At 38.5% G+C, this 21,429-nt stretch overlaps 1 protein-coding gene across 1 annotated transcript in view; it reads right to left on the reverse strand.

Annotated features, from left to right (window-relative positions):
• Positions 1-5,122: 5,122 nt before the first annotated feature.
• The window catches only part of LOC135213426 (techylectin-5B-like), a 34,793-nt gene continuing 18,486 nt past the window's right edge, over positions 5,123-21,429 (reverse strand). The window contains exons 2-9 of the mRNA XM_064247385.1: positions 19,944-20,136; positions 18,005-18,162; positions 15,736-15,829; positions 12,305-12,481; positions 10,807-10,913; positions 8,589-8,734; positions 6,932-7,040; positions 5,123-6,795 (exon numbers count right to left, since the gene is read on the reverse strand). Coding sequence (XP_064103455.1) covers positions 6,718-6,795; positions 6,932-7,040; positions 8,589-8,734; positions 10,807-10,913; positions 12,305-12,481; positions 15,736-15,829; positions 18,005-18,162; positions 19,944-20,136 — 1,062 coding nt within the window. The 3' untranslated portion in view covers positions 5,123-6,717. The remainder of the gene's footprint in view (positions 6,796-6,931; positions 7,041-8,588; positions 8,735-10,806; positions 10,914-12,304; positions 12,482-15,735; positions 15,830-18,004; positions 18,163-19,943; positions 20,137-21,429) is intronic.

Genomic DNA, 21,429 nt, shown 5'->3' on the forward strand with positions numbered 1-21,429 from the left:
TTTAGTCCCTTTTACCAGTCACAATAAATGCCCATTGAGACATTTGAGCATTGCCAAACGGGTGGGCACAGGGCGGTTGACATGAGGTATTTAAACTGAGTCCTTCAATGAAGTCATGCGATTTCTTCAATCATTTAGTCACCATCAAAGTCCATTTAGCATCTGGTGTTTGTCAGACTCCGAACATTTTTGTTCATTCATTCATTGGTCAAGGTCAAAGAGTCATTTGATTATAATAAGAGTTCTCCTTGAGTGATCAAGAACCCCTGCAAGTCCCTAAATAAGTTGGCCACTGGAAAAAGTCCACGATTCATTTTATAAACTCATAAAGGTTCCTCAGTCATTTGAGCATAGTACAAATTCCTAAGTTGTCTGTTTGCTGCCAAAATTCTAAAAGTCATTTTATGATTTTGCATTGTTTGGACATAAAAAATGGCGAAAGTCTTCTGGCCACTGTCAAACTACTCAGGAGATCAACTGGTCTTTATAAAAATAAGGTGTGATCCTACCTACAAGCTTACTCGGGATGCATGCAAGACTTTCCTCTCACACATAAGTTGTTAGCATTTTATTCCTCTCTTTTAACGCAAATTAAAACTTGCTAAAATCTACGGTCAAAGAGCCTTCATTCACCAGCGAAAATTAAAATAAATATGCTATATTTTATAAGAAATCATTTTTCTGTACTGTTTAACATGCACATTATTTATTTATTACATTTCAATTCTAATTAATAAATCGTAAATATTCTATCATAAATTCCTGTAACTTTAACTCAACGCAAAACAGCTTTCTCAGACCTTTTTAGGATTTTCCATAGACCTTTCCTACTGCCTCAAGAACAACAATAACAAGAAAATAGTTTGTAGGCTTACTCCCTGAGTAAGAAATGAGGCTATAAGTCATGTAGTCAATTCACAGCAATACTTAGGTGTCTAGACACTACAATAAAACCATCATTCTTTAAAAGACTATGAAAGGTTCACAAGTCACGTAATGAGGTCTTGAAAGCTCTTTGGTCATAGTCAAATTCTGTTCGTCATTTGTTCAATATAAAGTATAAAAGAAATGAAGACGTTTAAAATCCCTGAGTCGCTTCATGTTAGAAGTTTCTAAATCCTCAATCCATAGTTTATGAAGAAAGTTAATAAATCATCTAATTATGCAAAAGTTTATAATTAATTTAGTTGCAAAAAAGTTCACAATTATCAGCTGGTCATGCGAGCCATTTGATGACGTCACCAAGTTATTCAAGCATTACAAAGAGCTTCACAAGATAGTTAATGAACTCACATTAAGTACCTAATTATACTTTAAAAAGTATGCCATCATTTTGGAAAGAAAGTTAAGAAATCATTCAATGATTGTGAAAAGTCATCCAATTATTCAATGCTTTTGAACATTTCGCGTCTTTTAATGAGCTCGGGCAAGTGACCTAGTAGAGATATACACAAAAAAAACTCATAAGGCAACTTATGTATTCAAACAAGTATGTATATAAAGTCCATAACCATCTAAAGAATAACTCGCCCAAACTGATCATAAATGAGAAGTTCCTAAGCAGAGTTTAGCCGGGAAACCAAAATCACTCGTTGGTACCAAATATGGTGTTCTGAGTTACCTTGCATCTTCCCCGACTTAGCTAGCGATGCCAGAAACAAGTTCATTGTTTCTATAGTTATGTATAATGAAAAGTGTCTTTTCAGTAATCTAATTATCAAACGTCAGGCCGCCCGCACTCTATTTGTTACTAAATTATGTAGCCACTATGTAATTTCAATATTATACGATATTATGGTGAATCTATAAATCCATCTGGTCTTAATCATAGAGTTGAAAACTATTGTTATTAATGGTAAGTCCTACAATTGATAATTCACTAATTTGAATGAAAGTAAAATAAAAACAAAATTACTCATCGAAATTCATTGTTTGTATGGTGTTTTTACGTTGCATGGGACCAGTGGTTATTCAGCAACGGGACCAACGGCTTTACGTGACTTACGAACCACGTCGAGAGTGAACTTCTATCACCGGAAATACACATCTCTGACCCCTCAATGGAATGCCAGAGAATTGAACTCGCGGCCACCGAGGTGGCAGGCCAGGACCAAGCCGACCACGCCACTGAGGTGCCTTCATCGAAATTGATTATCATGTGGCACTGGGTCGTTTAGAAATACTATGCATAGGTTCTTGGAGCTGCCTCCTTTTAATTTTTAAATGTGAATCTTCCAGTCATTCAAGACGTTTCGACAACCATTGCTTACAAGCAATATCATTCTTTTGCCACTGCAAATACCCAGCGATCTCAAACAAGTGCTCGGTTGGCGGCGATACGAGAAGCATCTGGAGTATGCTAGTACAATGTTGTTTGAAGGCTTTCAATTGATCTAGTCTAGATATGACATCCTTTGATATTCAGTCGTTACATCAATTCAGCCCTCAGGAAAAGACTGACCTCAAGAAACAGAGGCTCATCAGGCGAAATTAATGAACCTGTGAAGTTATATGAAATAATACACTTCATCTACTGTCTGGCTATCTACTGTGTAGGTGCCCTAAAGGTTTGGCCATCTAGCCGCAAAGTCACCTCAGAAATTTATAATCTCTCCAGCATTGCTGCATATACGTGCCTGACTTCTATTGGCTATTTAGAAACTTTGAATAAAGCTTTGAATAAAGATAAATAACTCATTTAGTATTTACTCAAATGTCCTTCCGTGACTCAGTTCATTCAAACTGAATCTCAAGTTGTCTACTACTTTATCATTATATGAATAGGTTTGCGAGTTGTCGTTCTTCTCAGGGGAAAATCTGGAAGCTGTCTTATAATCGCGCAATTATTTGGTAATTATACCACCAAGCATGAATCAATATGACAAAGAATGACGCAGAACATTAGTTCTCGGTCATCATTCGTAGTATCTATAAGAATATAAAGTTATCAACATATCTTATTTATAGTAAATGTAATAAAATCCAAATCCAAAATGACGGCTGCTCGGTTGCACGAAACACATTCTTTCTTGTTTGCGTTAGTCAGCTACTTAGTCTGCACGTTCTTCCACCATCTAATCACTTTATATATCAAGAAGTCTCAAAGTGCTGGTTTATTAAATGTAAGTTTACAATGTATTTAGTTCATTCAATAGAAAAAAACAAAAAACAAGCCACTCCAGCACTACACTTATTTGTCTTGACATCACGTAGTTTTGTCATAGGTAACTCCTCGCGTCATTCTCTACTGTTATAACTTGCTCCCAGAAGCCAGCCAACAGTACTCAAAGTCCTGTTACAAGGAAGTTTCTACGTCAGTTAATTAGTGTCTCAAAGTAATTTTCCTCATCATATTAAAATCCATAACTCATTCGTTCAGATGGTTGAACAAGTCCCCAGTTCAAGTTGATCATACCATAAAGAGCGGCGTGGAGTCACTTACACACGCCATATTAATTAATGTACTCGGTTCCGTCTCTAGACATCCTACTCAGTGACATCAGACTCACTTTATTTCATTGCACGAATGTTCTCCCTGTCGTCTTATAGTTTTGCAAGGTATGTTATTTGACTTAGTCTTATCCTGCACAAGCTTCAAAGACATGCCGTCATAAGACATTAGTCAAATAGTCATTAGGTCATAAAGTGTTCTTATGACTAAGTGAATGGTAACATAAAATAACACAATCGTGTAACGGTGTCATATTTTCATGACTATATTAGTCTCAAAGTGGTAACGACTACCATGTTAAAAGGAGATGTATACAGGAGCTGTAAATATTGATCGGTATTTAATTAAAGATATTAGGGATAAAATTAAAATAAAAGTGTAAAATTCAATCAGGTATGGTAACGCAATGTAACTAAAAATGTGATTTGCTTGAACAGATGCTCAACATCAAATGCAAGGTAAGTTTTATGGTGCTTAGATATCCACAGAAAGGAGAAGCTGAATATTGTCCCGATAATTCAGGTACTCTTTTTTTAGGAAATGTCGAAATTTATATCTGAATTTTCACTATACACTGAGTGTTGTCAGTTAGATGCAACTGCACCACAATATACAGACCAGAATCGAGTCAGGAACAACAACACCTTTAGTGACAGACTTGCTTGGCAATACTGTCAGTCAAACCAGTCGGCGGAATTTCTATATCTCCGTGGACACATTGTCAACGTAATATTAAGCGATGCCATTTCGAGGGAAATTATGATGCCATCTTTTTGGAGGCTGGGAGAAAAGTTGTTCCTAATATTGGTCATTGTGTCCACTGGTCATCTGAAGGCTGAAATTAGTGTTGCTATTGTGGTCATTGTGTCCACCTGTGTCATCTTTTTGAAAGGCGGGAGAAATAGTGTTCTATATGTCATTGTGTCACTGTGTCATCTTTTTGAAGGCGGAGAAATAGTGTTCTAATGTGGTCATTGTGTCACACTGTGTCATCTTTTTGACGGCTGGAGAAATAGTGTTGCTATATGTGGTCATTGTGTCACACTGTGTCATCTTTTTGACAGGCTGGAGAAATAGTGTTGCTATATGTGGTCATTGTGTCACACTGTGTCATCTTTTTGACGGCTGGAGAAATAGTGTTGCTATATGTGGTCATTGTGTCACACTGTGTCATCTTTTTGGAGGCTGGAGAAATAGTGTTGCTATATGTGGTCATTGTGTCACACTGTGTCATCTTTTTGACGGCTGGAGAAATAGTGTTGCTATATGTGTATTGTGTCACATGTGGTCTCTTTTTGGAGGCTGGAGAAATAGTGTTGCTATATGTGGTCATTGTGTCACACTGTGTCATCTTTTTGACGGCTGGAGAAATAGTGTTGCTATATGTGGTCATTGTGTCACACTGTGTCATCTTTTTGGAGGCTGGAAGAAATAGTGGTTGCTATAATGTGGTCATGTTGTCACACTGTGTCCATCTTTTGACGGCTGGAGAAATAGTGTTGCTATATGTGGTCATTGTGTCACACTGTGTCATCTTTTTGGAGGCTGGAGAAATAGTGTTGCTATATGTGGTCATTGTGTCACACTGTGTCATCTTTTTGACGGCTGGAGAAATAGTGTGCTATAATGTGGTCATTGTCGTCACCTGTGTCATCTTTCTGACGGCTGGAGAAATAGTGTCGCTATATGTGGTCATTGTCACACTGTGTCATATTTTTTGAAGGTTGCAGAAATAGTGTTGTTATATGTGGTCACTGCGTCTTAATGTGTCATCTTTTTGGAGGCTGGAGAAATAGTGTTGCCAAATGTGGTCATTTTGTCTTATGTCATATACATTACTACTACTGAAACTTTAAATACGTAGTTGTAACCATTGTGTGACCCCGTTATTAAGTTATGTTATAGTTCACAAACCAGAACTTCAGAATCACACATTTCATATCTTATGAAATAAAGGATAAAGTTCATTTCTTCGGTAAATTAGACCAGAATATTTATAAAGCACTTTTGAATTGGTAGGTTTCCATCCACTCATGACTGCCACAGGAACATGCATTGTGAATCATCAGCATGTTGGAAGTCACGAAACCTTTTACAAGTGAACACCTACTTTGCTATTTGTGCAGGGCTACGTTACTTGGGCCAATGACATAAACAAGAGTCCTTAATCTCAGTACAGTAGTTCGATATGTAAAAAATCAAATCGGTATTCAGTAAATCATACGTTAGTCAAGTACTGTGTTGAAGTTAATCGAGCTAGTCACTAATATAATGTATCGTTCGATTCAGCAACGTAACAACATGAGTCCTGGTCCTGCCCATCACCTGTAAAGTTCCCCACCATTCCTAGGAAGTCCCAAGGAAGTCCCTTCTCTCTATTGTCTTCCCTATTAAATTCTTGTCTGTAAAAACTTCTTACCACAGTGGACTTTTGTCCTGTCTCCTACCGAGTGTTCGCAGATTGTCAGTCAGAACGGCATTCATTCATTCACTTGTTGTTAGACATAGCAACGAAAGTGCCGTCTCCTAATATAGCATTTTATCATGTGTGTCATCGAAAAGTCACATAGAGTCTTTAAGCCGAAAATCAAAGCCAGCTCCTGAGGATACCTGGAGGGTCAATTTATGTATTGGTCACTGTGATGTCGCACCATTTTGTCATTGTAGCCTCTTCAGTCATGATGACTTTTCATGCTGGTTCTGAAGGGAGTCTTTAACATGTAATGGTAGAAAGACGAGTCTAGTAGTCAGTCTATACAGTACAATTTATAACACCAGTTAGTCGAGTTCATTCCAGGTATCAGGACTTTTCAGCCAATTGAACGTGAAGCGTTTTAGAGATCAAATTCGTGATGGAAAGCGGTGACTGATGTTTTAGCATTCGATAAGACGTTTGGTGTCATCTAGTGTCAGAATGTCAGACCGATCAATGTCAGTTGCAAGAGTCACGTCGACAGGAAAGGAGACAGGTCGAAATAAGTCCCAAAGGTGAGGCATTCATCAGTTAAGTCATAAAAGTCAGTTAAGTAAGTCAGTCTGTGTATTTGCTTATGTCAGTGAACAAACTGTCCAATAAATACTTTGTACAACACCTGTATCAGGTCAAATAAATAAGTGCCATTATGTCTAAGGCTACATGTACAACAAAAGCATAAAGGTAAGACGTGCTTCGAGGGGTCTTACTGACCAACTGCATCTTGTCGTCACTGAACTCCGCTCTACGATTCCATCAGCCAATCACGGTTCGTTTCGATCCCAACGTCCAATCACAACTCATGCTTGGAGAGCGTGTTTCTCGAAGACATCAACTCAGGTACATCGTATTTGCCATCAATGGTACTATGCTGAAAAGAAAGAAACAAACTGGAATCAATGATGTTATGAATTAATGATAATAAGAAAAATCCAGCTAGGTGTCATTGCAAGGATGGATGAAAAAATATATTCTTGTTCAGGAATAATTAGGAAGGCATCCCATACCTTTTTGGTGGTCGTCGTTGTAACGAACGCGGATTCGTCCATGCGACGGCGCCTGTTGGCTACTATAAAGGTATCGAATCCTACAGGTATTGGTCCAGTAGGCTGCGGCCTGTGTCAAGAGAGAGAGAGACTTAGAGCGTCAAGTACATACATCATAGTCGATTCTTCAAAGAACGCACCCTACAATGAGGCACATAATGCCTAAGCATACCCTGCTTCACAACCGTACATTTATATTTTGCAATGCTTACTTCAATAAAATACAACCAAATAACACAAGTGGTGGAACTGAAAAACTTGAATCTATTCAAAAATAAAATTCGATCAGCATTTACAAAATCATAAAAGGAAACCAGATGAGGTAAAAGAGAGGAGACTTTTAAATCAAAGTTTATCCTTTTATCCGGAACCTGAAACAGAAAATGAACACCAAAGGATTTAGAAATCAAAAAGATTCCCCTGTTGCCATAAGACGGTAAAAGTAGCCAAGAAAAGTCAAACACTTGTGAACAGCACAGACAGCACTGTTGGACGTGGCCGTCATTTGTGAGGACTCGAGACCCATCGACAAAGGGCCTTGGAATCTATAGTTTACAGACGAAGACACATCCAAAGCACGAAATCATTAGTAAATAGAGTCGAGCTCGCTGTACTGACCTTGTATTGAAGCAGGCCTCATCGAACAACCACTAGACTGCTCATGTTCAAAGTTACAAAAGCAAACCGATTTGGAAATCATCAATCGAACCTTGTACCTCATCTCAAAAATAATCCATTACAGTAAAAACAATATAGAATTGAGTTTTCTTCATAATAAATATACCAATTTGGCTTGGTTACTGTTTAGTTCTTATATTTTCCCACAAACACTTTATATAAACATTACGAATATTTTGCAGGAAGGCAAATATCAGTTTCAAAAGAACATAAAGAATATCGCATCCTTGGTCATCCAGGTGTCTTCCCAGTTCTTGTAAGGTAACATAATGCACAAAGGCTTGCATATAAATAGTTTCCAAATTGAGGAGGCTTCATGAATCTTCCAGCAATTATACACAGTAACTGCAATGCAGTCTCCTAGGAAGTCCTCCACTAGGTAACCTAGTGCCATTCGTTTACTCCAAGAAGTTGCAATGCCTGGTCAGAACATATCACCGTTTCAGTGTTTTCCAAAGTCTTTTCTTCAGTATCTTCAAAGCTATCTAAAGATTTTCCACAACCTTTACAACTGAGCAGTTTCGAATAGCCTCTCTCATCAGACACGGAAGAGCACATTCAGATTTCCCACCCGAATTTCTATGAAGTACTACAGTAGATTAACATTAACGGTGCATTTGATGTCTAAGACAGTCCCTTACGACGCTCCTGATTGGCTGTTGATAAACCAATCACGGGGCTGGAAACTCTCAGTTTCTCTCGAGAGTTCACATAGGCAGGATGTATGTTCCACCTCTTTTGAAAGACGTATCAGAAGAGGTGGAATATACTCCCTGCCTATGTGAACTCTCGAGAGAGATGGAGTTTCCAGCCCTGCGATTGGCTTATCAACAGCCAATCAGGAGTGTCGTAAGGGACTGGCCTAGACGTCAAATGCACGGTTGATGTGAATCTACTGTAGTACTAGGGATCTCCACTACTTTCAATGAACACGACTCACCTGAATTTCATGATTGTTCTCTTGAGAGAATAGTTATATCCCGTCCACGTATACCAGTTGACTCCATCAGCGAAGGAGCGATGAGGGCCCCCAAGGTACCAACCGTTCAGATTAGCGTCGTGACAGTTTCCATACCACCACGCTCCCTGGTGGCACACAAATCAATCAGTTGTCTGTACGTATTCACTGGATACAACGCTAATTATAATGCTATATCTTTGCGCACTCCTGAAATCATACTCCATTCAGTTAAATATTTCCATAATCCATCGAGTGACATAAAATTCGAGTTTTTTTTATAATGTATCCTAAGCCAAGCTCTAGAGTAGGGGTTCTTAACAGTGGGTATTTATACCCCTTGGAGGTATGAGAACCACATGCCCGGGTTATGTGACTTGATCTCTGGATATTTTTGTAAATATTTGATTTTAACGTGTCAATGTAGACGTGGGCACATTTTGTAAATAAATAACTGTATATAACTATACATACTTTTGATTTTCTTGTATGTTCTATTCCAAGCTATTCATATATACCTAAAGTATGTATTAAACTAAGTGTATTAAGTTTTATTGTCAACAAGTAGGGCTTAAGTGGACTTATGTATAAGGGGTATGGACATGGGCGCCCGCACATAGGGGTAAGAGGGGGCACTACCCTCCCTGAAATCCTGGAAAAAATTTATATAGTACATTTATTACATTTAACTACATCACTTTGTTTTCCTTCCATTTTACAATATATTCTTTCAGTTTAAGTATTAAAGGTATAATTATGTATTGTATAATATTTGTATACAGTATATAACTGCATTGTTTTTTCCAGATATTTGAATTCAGTTGATCAGTATATGGAACTATTGGAAAAAAGTCAATGTAACATTGCATTTTTTCTTTATCGCATCTTGCTTCGCTTGAATTATTGGCATCGCAGTACTACTGCATATTATATATATAATATATATATATATATATCTATATATATATATATATAATAACGAGATGGTCATTTTCTCGTTATTCTAAAAGGTAGCGATGGACAAGAGCGGCAGGCAACTGGTAATTGGCAAACACATCTCTCTCTCTCTCTCTCTCTCATCTCGTCTCTCTCTCTCTCTCTCTCTCTCTCTCTCTCTCGAGATTCCCGACGACTCTCTCTCTCTCTCTCTCCATCATCTTTTTCTCTCTCTCTCAATATACCTTCCCCCTCCATTATCTAAGGTCATCAAATCAGAGTCGTGAATTACAAAAATATGCATTTACTTAAAAGCAAAGTATTAGCTGAATAACTCAGATTCTTAACAGAATGATTAAATGAAATGTTAAACTCAAAGTCCAAATAACTCAGATAACCCTCGGTAATTAATCAAACACCAACATTAGTTTAGCCACCCCGGTAAGCATAAGAGCATAATCAAAGATCATATAAACAGAACATCTCTGAAATAAATATTCAAATACAATCCAGCCACATTTTGGCCAAAATAAGAAAAGGCTTACCCATTTCAGCACAGTTGCACTATCACTAATCAACAAACACTTTGGCAGAAGGCATCATGGCTCTGCCTCCTCTCTGTAGTAGTCTCCAGCACATGATAAGCCTACATTTCATTATGTAGGGGGGATAAGTGCACACATACGTACGAACCCACACTCAATGTTCACGCCCATAAACTGCTCAAGACCAGTTTCAAAGTCACCTCTACATCAAGCTCTCATAGCAACAGGACGAGGCACTGATTTGCTAAGACAGCAGTTTTGATCACACCACCCAAAGAAAGATGTGTTAGCATTCCTAAGCTGTCACTCGAACACTCTGTCTCCAGGGAAGTTAAATTGCTGATTCTCTACATTCTAAGAAATGTCATAGCATATCACATCATATATCATTTAAAATATATCATAGCAATTCCCCCTTTTTATGTTACATATATATATATATATATATATATATATATATATATATATATATCCCATATATATATATATATATATATATATATATATATATATATATATATATAATTTGCCCCCTCTTGGGAAATATGCTGTGGGAGCCCATGAGTATGGAACCATATTGGGCAATTCATTGGGGGTCTGGAGTCATCAAAAGATTAAGAAACCCCTGCTCTAGACCTAGTCCTACGCTAGTTTCATATCCGTTAACTTTGTGCGTCTGTTCTTGCTGTTATTTACACCAATTCTGTGATCTGGGTTACCTTGTACAGTCGAGCGCAACTTCTTTCGACGAAATCTCCGTCTCTGTTGTCGTTATCGACGTCGAAGGTTGAAAACGGCAGTCCATTGTGCGAGTACATTGAGTCTCCTGAGAAGAGAGGAATCATAATAAAACAAGATGCCATCTGATAAACACAAGCCTTTTAAGTCTTGTCTCCTAAAGAGACGAGTTATAAGAAATTGAGATACCATTTAATGAACATATGCCTAAATTCCATTTTCAATTCAACGACAATTTAGCTTAATGATGATGGTTCAACTTTAGGCCTAAATTAAACCTATGATTCCTTAGTCAGGTTTTACCGACTCGGCTAGAAACAGTCAGTTAACACTCTCTCTCTCTCTCTCTCTCTCTCTCTCTCTCTCTCTCTCTCTCTCTCTCTCTCTCTCTCTCTCTCTCAGGCTTATCCGTAACTTAACCCAGCGTTGCATTACGAACAGAGTTCCTGGCTGAAATCAGTTTCTGAAAGCGCTGGATATTACTCACTCTTAAGAGTGACAGTAGTGTCGTCATAATCAGAAAATATTTTGAGACGGAAATTCAATGGGCTAACTTTTCTTTTATCATAAAACAATATACATCTAAATGACAAAAGAGTCAAGTTTTCGCTGGCTCCATTAAAAGTGGCATTTGAGGAGGGGAACCGTGGCATTTCCCACGATGCTGCTATTCACATCACTCCACAATCAATCGCAAAGAATCTGTCCATGAGATCTACCCACAAAAGGTTGTAGAATTTGATGGAGAGAAATTTTCAGGAATTGTTGACTCTGAAAGTGTCCCTCAGGCTTCAGCTTCTAACAGAAAGGTTGGCGTAAATAAGTTTGCTAGGCGCATATCATTATCGCCGTCCAACTCTAGAAATAGACACGAAACTGTGCCGGTCTTGGCCAACAGTAATTCTGTCTAAGTCAAGGCACTATTCCTTGACTAATCCGACACCTCGCAGTGAAAACTTGAATATCCTCAAATAAGATGGTTAACAAACGTCTCAGCATAAATGTAACATTTTAGCTGGGTGGGCTTGTTACCCACCTACAAAAATAAATTGCCCACCCACTAAATTATGCCCAAAAGATGGTGTAAACCCTGTGCTACCCACACACACATTATCTCTCTCTCTCTCTCTCTCTCTCTCTCTCTCTCTCTCTCTCTCTCTCTCTCTAATATTATAAATATATCTATAGATATATTATACATATATATATATAAATAATATATATTATTATATAATAAATAATATTATATTATATATATATTATATATATATACATACAGTATACATGTATGATAGTTATATTCGATGACTAACTCAGTGAAAGGAAAATAAAAGGTAAAATGTGAGTGAGTTAATCTTTTTGACAACTGGCAGTGGATGTTCTTTAAATCAACATACATTTCCAAGTGCACTAGCCGAGTGAGTGAATTTGAATGATCTCGCGTCTCCTAAGCAAAATTTTGAATAGACATTAACTCACCTGCGTTTCCAAAGTACACGTTGGCATGGTAGAGCCTGTAGGCGTCTCGCTCGGACCCAATCCTGAAGCCGCGATACCGTGCAAATCTCCTGTTGCCAGACCAGTCCTCCAGTTCGATGTGGAGTTCGTAGCTGGTCTCGTTGTCGACGTTCGTGAGAGCCCACAGGAGGATGTTGCCTAAAAACAGTTGGTTTGATGTCGGTCTCGAGTCAAAGTTGAAGTTGGAAGAACAAGGTGGCAGAGGAGCAAGAGGTAGACAGAGTTTTATTTCAAGAATCTGGTCCTGTGTCAAATGACTGGAGGTTGGAGGGTGAACAGCGGAAGCTGGGAATAGTCCAGGATTACTGGAAGTGAAGAGAAAGTGTTCTGCTTTCAGCAAAAGATTGCACACACAACCGTAACATTACTGCACAATACTCTTCATCACCATATTTATCGAAAGAAATTAGGACTAAACAAAAGGAAACATGATTAGATCAAATGAAAAAAAATTATATTCCAGTAAGCCTATTTTTTTAACAAAAAATATATTAACAGTCACATGCAGTATCTGAATCACGTCCCTCGTAGACAATTCCTAAATAGGTTACTGGGTCCTGCTAACTGAAGGGCTTATGTATCATAAAACGACGAATAATTGTATTTAACAGATAAAAATTCTTGATTCACATCCCTCCTAGAGTTAGGAATATATAATTCATTGGTCGTATTAAGACCATTGTTGTCGACAACAATATTTCTGTGCAGGTTCATGACATCAATTTATAGATAGTACGACACCTCCTCTCACAAGAAATACAGACTTCACCGAAAAGAAAGTAAATGAAGCAATTCTCTCTCGGCAGTAATTTGTTGTCACTTTCAAAAACTGTCATAGTGCGCTTTCTCTGTTTGTCTCGACAACAATCTCACAGCCATTCTGCCGAATAACCTAATGGCTTTCTCCCCCTTACCCGCTCTAATCAAAGCACCTTAAGGGATTGTGGCTAACTGTTTGATGGATGACGTGTAGCTACTATCACTAATTAAGTCATTTCCACGAATTCGCACACTAGAAAGCTCACAATTCTCTTTCTGAAGGCTTCCTCTTTCTTATTTTTTCGGAGGACTTCAGATTCATGACTTGTTTACTAGTTTTCACACAAGCGTAAATATTAGTCCTGTCGCTATGGCCGCAGTCTATTTTCGATCCCTGCAGACATAAAAAAAAAATTCATAAATTTATTACTCCAAATCCACATAGCACACGAGAATATGAAACTATATTTTACGCTTTGTATCAAGAAAGGGAAGTGTCATTACAGATTTGCTTCAGCTGTAACGGGAGAAAATATGATGTAAGAAGTAACAATGTAAACCTGTGCTGCCGTGTTTCTTCACATACAGGCGACTCCGTTCATGTTGATGTCTATTACTATGCATTCGATAACAACTTTTATACCGACTTATGGAATTCCATGCCACTAAAGCACTGGGTGCTTCAAACTTCGTCCAAATTTTTCGGAAGCACTGTGCATCGCCATATGTGTTCCATGAACTTTTTTACTTGAGAAAATGAAGCTAAGGTTGCGAACTTGCGCTTAGCAACACAGCCATCCGGTATACAGCGTATGGTCCAATCACGCTCCAATATATACCTTATCAATTGGCTGTTTGACCTGTGGTTAAATGTCATTTTACCTGTCCTCGGCCATACGACTTTCTTAAAGCAAATCAATATATTCTATGATGATATAATTTTTATAAACAATTAGGTGAGGGAGATAGATGGTTATGCGTCACAATATCAAAAAGCACCATTCGTTCGAAACGGTCTGAGAAAAGGCAAGACGTTGTTCTAATTCTTCTTCTTCTTTTATTTAAGCATATCAGTCAATTCAGTGTACGTACTACCATAAATCAGGACAATGATAGAAACAATCGGTGCTTTAGTAGCATGGAAATCCATACGTCCGTTTAAAAGTTGTTTATGAAAAACAGTATTGCATGGGTCTAGTTATCTCAGATAAGATATCAGCCTATGCCAGGAAGAAAGTTATAAATTAAATGCGTAAGCACGGGAAATAGAAATGTGAACGGTCGGTCATTTTGGCTAAAAAGAGAAAGCATGATCAGTGAAGTGATCGTGAGAGTGACCACCGGGAGAGAGCATCTATTGTGGCATCTTTCAACTTGTCAACACCAAACTCGGAGGTCAAGAAGTCTTCACCAAGTAACCGATATATATGGAGGTTATCACGAAAAAGTTTGCATCTAGATCCAGTTACCATGACAAAAATCTCACCTATAGCTGTAGCCAGTACCGATGACACTAACAGGTAACAACTATGACAAAGTTTGCCCCAAGCATTGAAAAGTTCGTGCTCGCGTAGTATCACTTCGACTTCAATTGTCCCACGATATTTTCAGATGTGCTTGTGAAACACTATCTCAAGGAATAGACAGAAAAATGGCAGCGAAATCTCAAAGAGATGCGAATGAGCAATGACAGCATGAATTCATAAGATGATGAGAAGGAACCACGCCATCTTCAAAATCTAGATGTCCCCTGGTGCTGACACCGGTCGATATCAAAGGCATTCGAATTTCTTACATTAATGGCTGTTTGAGAAAGCGTTGCAGAGTAATTATCATGTCAAAAACTTTCCAGAATGAAACGAAATTGTGAGAGAGAGAGAGAGAGAGAGAGAGAGAGAGAGAGAGAGAGTATAACCATGCATAATGTTTACAAATGTACACACGCATCATACTGACTAATAGAAGCATTGTCACTCATTTTATCACTGCTTAAACAATTATTTCGGGGCTTTCAAGGTAAATTTTAGGCGAAGAACTTCTTTGTGGTCGACTTGTTACTTTAACACTCAAACTGAGTTGACAACCTCGTCGACAAATCACTGACCGAAACCGCTCACTGAGACACACACCTTCCTTAGCACTGTTTGCGGTTGGGTAAACAGGTGTCCCGGAGAAAGTCTTTTTCACATTTGTTTATCCTACGACTTTCTCTTGCCTCAGAGTAACAACAATAACTAAAGTTTCTCACTAAGGAGGTTACAAATATCCACCTACCACTGCTGGTCATAAAATTTCTGTTTAGCGCACGGTATTGGGATCTAATTTACCACGTCCTGTTTCTAGCAAGATAATTCGTGGCCAGTTCTACGAATTGCAATACCTTGTTACTTATGTCTGTAAATAACTAGTGACCAAGCTCCAATTGCGAGATGATAATTCCTGTCTACGAGGGACATTCATGTGTGACTTGATGATTTCTTTAGTGGCAAGAGAGGAAAATGCACATGATATTCTAGGAAACAAACTTGATGAAACAGATATTGTTCGATCGATAAGCATAGGGGATCAAAAAAAAAAAAAAAGAAAGAAAGAAAGAAAGAAAGAAAGATTGTAGGTCTATTGGTATGACTCACCCAGCCAGAATTCCCTGTCGAAGTCTCCGAAGCCAACTTTATAATCTTCCCAGCCTCTCATGAAGTTTTCGTGCGGCTCCACGTCGTCTCGAACCTACGGAGTAAAATAATATACAGATGAACTGGAGCTGTGCTTTAGGGTCTTCGCAAAGTCCCTTTCATTCCTTTTACTCTACCTCCGTTCATATTCTCTTTGTTCCCTCTTACTTTCCACCCTCCCTCTCCTAACAAGTATTTCACAGTGCAACTGCGAAGTTTCCCGCCCGTTACGCCTTTCAAATCTTTGTACCACATTCCATTTCAGCGCTGAATGACTTCATAGGTCCCAGCGCTTGGCCTTTTGGTCAACATTCTATATTCCATTCCAACATAAATAATTCTGCGTTACATAAGGTGGTTTAGCACTGGCCTAAGTATTCGAAAACATTTCTGGTTTAACATTGCGCTTGAATGATCCTTGGAATATTGAATCAGAAAACTGTAACCAAACCTCTGATCATATGACGCCCCCGAATGTCAAGGTTACTATTTTCTTTCCTCCATAACGTAACTTATTTCGAATTGCTGGGTCTTCAATTTCTCGATCTCATCTTCTCCATTCACTGGACTCCTTATCTAATAGAATCCCTCTGACTATAGTAGATTCACATCAACCGTGCATTTGATGTCTAGGCCAGTCCCTTACGACGTTCCTGATTGGCTGTTGATAAGTCAATCACAGGGCTGGAAACTCTTTGAATCTCTCTCGAGAGTTTACATAGGCAGGAGGTAAGTCCCACCTCTCCTGAGGGATACTTATGACAGACGTATCCCTCAGGAGATGTGGAACATAGATCCTACCCATGTGAATTCTTGAGAGAGACTGAGAGTTTCCAGCCCTGTGATTGGCTTATCAACAGCCAATCAGGTGCGTCGTAAGGGACTGGCTTAGACATCAAATGCACGGTTGATGTGAATCTACTATAGTGATTCAGCTGTGTCTTTCATGCTGTTTTTCTGAAGCTCTTCGAGGTCTGCTCTACGAATGATATACCATGGGACGTGTACACCAAGGTATCTATACCTTTGTGTACTTTATCCCAGTTGAATGATAATCCTTTATTTTCTGGGCCTTCCACGCTTACGGAATACTAGTTGACCTTTACATCAGTCCTGTTTATTCCCAGATTTCTAGTATTAAGTTACTTTATCACGAGACATCTGTCATACGTCACTCGCTCCTATGTTAGTCAGAAGAAAACTCACCAGCAAACAGTGGCGGATTTAAGGGATGGGGGGGGGGGGGGGTTACCCCCAGCCCCACAGATGTGAATAATAGAACATTGTTTTCTTTCAAGAAATAGTTATTTGTAGCAAAATGTGCTTAGATCAAGCTTATTTCAACAACAACTGTACAACAAAAACAATAACAACTGCAGCTAATACTGTGTGTTGATGCTTGTACATACATATATAAATATTGATATATATGCACTGTATGTGTGTACATTTTACACACACACATATATATGTGCATTAAGCTACAAATAATCTTCAATATCCAATTCACTCTACCTCGGAATTGCATATTTTCATATATGTTAACCAAAGGGGAATTTTTGATTGATAATAATTTCGTCCTCTCGTGGGTTCGAACCAGTGCCCAGCGGACAGAGGAGTAATCAGGACTTCAGTGATGTTATCGACTCAGCCAACAAATGAAGTGATAAAAATTCTTACCCCCCACACACATATATATGTGAATAACTTGATCACGAAATACATAAAACGTGATGCAATGTATAGATAAAGGTGATGCCACAGAGGAAAATGAAAAGAAGAGAATTGCCAAGATCTTTCGGCCTACACGACCCTTTAACTTGAGGCACAACTGATCAGAACAGAGTAAAAACATAGTACAAGTAAGCTTAGTATCCAAACTGACATTACAGGATTAGCATAAGGTCCAATTCACTCTAAAGAAACGAAAAAACGCCCATGGGCAAGATTAGAGATTTTAAAGCAGCCACCCACACGTGGTCAACAGATGATTTAGTCAGAGGACAATACATTTTGAAAAACAAGGAGGCATCACAGTTATTTACACACACACACACACATATATATCATACATTTGATAACCCAAAGTGCCCCCACCCCGCAATGAAAGATGTCTAAATCTGCCACTGGCTGCTAAATATAGCAAATACGGGTATGATAAAACTGGCAATCACTAACAACCGCAAAGTCACCAGAAGCCGAGACCACGAGAATAATGAATTGTGCTCACCTGGAAAACGGTCCAGCCTCCCTGCTCGTTCTCCATGTCGCAGAAGACTTTCCAGGGACCCTGGACGAGGTTGGGCGGATGGATGAGGTAGACGCCGCTGCGCGTCGCTCCCTGCGTCGCCCGGATGTCGTGGCAACTCGTCCCCACGTGGAACGATCCTCCGGCGGGAGAAAAAGAGGATTGCAAGTGAATACGTCAGCGTGTTACAAATCAGAAGATTGTCCCTCTGTACAGCGCTGGTTTCAAGTTTTTTTTTTTTTTTTTTTTTTACCAATTTGATCGATCAAACTGGGCCCCGCGCCAGTTACTGTTTGAAGCCTTTTCTGTTTTCTAAGAGGAATAAACCGCTACATGAAATGATGAATGAGGACGTATATATTATTCCTCTCATTGTTGAGAAACTCGCAGTCTCGTGAAAACAAATTGTTAAAAAATCCACAATTATATATTAAAAAATATATTTCTACGTAAAAATAGAACAAAGACTTTCGGACATATGAACGCTCTTCGGGAGGAAACTATCCTTTCCATTTACTTTTTAACGTTACACTGATAAGGAACACCGTTCATGTGTTCGAAAGTCTTTGTTCTATTTTTACATAGAAATATATTATTTTAATATATAATTGTGGATTTTTTAACATTCCTCTCATTATTATGTATGCTTTATTAACAGAAAATTTGAACTTGGAAAGTCATTCTTACATTAGACATTACAAAAAATTCGTCATCTATAATTTTCCAATTGGACCCTGCAATTCCTAGCACCGGCCCTATATACACACACACACACTCACACACACACATCACATACATATATATATATATATATATATATATATATATATATATATATATATATGTGTGTGTGTGTGTGTGTGTGTGTGTGTGTGTGTGTGTGTGTGAGTGTGTGTATAAATGTATATGTCTGATCAGTTATTTATTTTCAACTCCAAGTTTTCCTAAAGAAATCTAAGCTGTCTAAATAAAATTAAATCTGTTGCTAGAACGTGAAATTTTCAAAAGATGGAGATAATGCGAACTCTCCTGGTGTCAGGGGCGTCATTGGGTGAGGAGTCCAGAAAACTGCTGAGCAAATCGTCATGGTGAATATTTCCAATTTTCTTTTAGCTTAATGACAAAACTATATTTCTCATAATTATTAGCTTATTTTAGCATAGTTTTTAATATTGTAAAAAATAAATTCTATTTATCAGTCTTCTCGCTGTCCTCTTCATTATTAAACTTAGCTCACCCCGAGCGAAAATCTTATAAGTTATATTTCCAATTCATATGCATGTATACGTGAGCGCGTATGCATCTCTGTGATCATTCATAGTCATACATGTTTCTCATTCTTTGTATGATGTATTTAAAAAAAATCGACTTATTTTGAAGTCTTACTTTATTTTAGTTTCGTCCAAGAAACTGAAAGCAAGTGAGACTTCAAATAAAAATAAATCGACTTTTTGATGATTAAAAACCCACTTTTAATGGTTCACGAACTTCGAATGCTGTAGTACATCATTCAACGAATGAGAAGCATGTATGACTATGAATGATCACAGAGACGCATACGCGCTCACGTATAGTACACACGCATATGAATACTGAATTATTCGTCATGACCTCATCCATGGCCTAATGAAGGCCTTCTTAGACCAAGGTACCTTGTCTAGACCATGAACTCACCACTCATCAAATCTCCTCTTATTTCGTGACATAACATGACTGGCTTTTGTTGAATGCCTTAAATATTTTCAACGACGTTGAACATGCTGATATTTGTAACAGAATATTAATACGAAACCGAATACCTTGATTAAAACAGTTGGTTTCTTCTCAGAGAGAGAGAGAGAGAGAGAGAGAGAGAGAGAGAGAGAGAGAGAGAGAGAGAGAGAGAGAGAGAGAATTTCCCACCTGTCGCCTTTCAACTCACTCGTGAAATCGTAGACTTCTCTGGTCCTGGACCCTGAGGAGTTGGCAGGCCTGACATCGCTCTGTTCGGATATGATCTGCTTCACGGTCCGTCGGAGCTGAGACATCACCACCGGGTCCATGGCAGTCGCCATATCGTCTCTGGCAACTCCAGTGGCGCCATCCATCCCGAAAGCGTCAGTTCCAAGTCCGTCCTGGTTACGAAAAATCAGCAATGGTAAAACTTCATGAGAATCTTGGAAGAATCAACTGAGAAGGACATATATGCAATCGTACGCTTTAATAAAAGCTTTATGGCTCGGTTGTATAACAAATTCTGATGCTAGTGGTACTATGATAAGTTATTTCGTGGTTCTCAATAGCTATGCCCAAATAGTGTGGGGTTGGTCTACCTTTCGAACTATTTCTGATACGCAGTGAGTAATCATTTATGTCTGAATTTCGAAAAAAGTTATCATTTCAGATTTGCCCGTTGTTCCTCTACTTCAGCACGGAACAGAAATTTGATCTAAATAGTTCCTCGCATGTATGAAACAAGGAACCCGGACGTATGATGCCAAGAACTCTTTTTAATTGCGAAGAAATCAGCAGATTAAGCCAACCTCCTTTTCCAAGACACTGCTAACCTAGATCTTTAACAAGAGCCATTTATTCACGACTTCAGATCGGGTCTTTGGTTGGCTTCTTGTAGAGGTTTTCAAAATGTACTGACAAAAATTGTGATGAATCCTTCGAGAGCAACTCTGAGAAATGTCGTCTTCTCTTGCCAAGAAATAAGGGATTTTTATATAATTTTGAGATTATGGTTCTTGAAAATCAAGATTGTGGTCTGAGAACAACATAATGTTCACCGGGTCACGGTTAAATAAAAAAAAAAAAAAAAATGGCAATAATGTTGATTGACGAGAACACTTGGTGACTAAACGCTGAAAGAGAATTTGATACTCTTAAGACTGTATATTAGCTAAACTAAATTATTTTGTGATCAAACGAAACAGTCAAAGAGAGAAAAAAAAAGCGAACGGTTTTAACATCTTGTAAATGCAATCTACGACACTGTTTCTCACGTGTAAACAGAAGTCGCGTGTACTCTCTCAATGTAGTACATTATGTCTCTTGAAAAACAGCAGCAGTGGTGTTTACCGCTTTCTCCCGGTATCACGGTTATTCGCCGCAATTTTTAACGAGTGAAAGTTTTCCCGCCCCTTTACACGACCACAAGTACCTCATGGGAGTACCATTTATGCAGCTTTGTTTTTTCCCCTCCTGTTTCCCCGACGTCAATCATCGATGCAGTGGAATCATCAGTGTCAATTGTAAAACACACTACAACAACTACAATTTTGTACATGGGAGGTAGAGCATTCTGGATCAGACAGACACAAAAACTACATCCATATTATGTTTTCCTACGTCTGGGTGTCACGCGTACGATTGCATTGTAACCTTGAGAATGAGCCTAAGCAGTGCTTAATGATATCTTTCGC

This window comes from Macrobrachium nipponense, chromosome 42 (assembly GCF_015104395.2).
Source record: "Macrobrachium nipponense isolate FS-2020 chromosome 42, ASM1510439v2, whole genome shotgun sequence".
In the NCBI taxonomy this organism is placed as follows: domain Eukaryota; kingdom Metazoa; phylum Arthropoda; class Malacostraca; order Decapoda; family Palaemonidae; genus Macrobrachium; species Macrobrachium nipponense.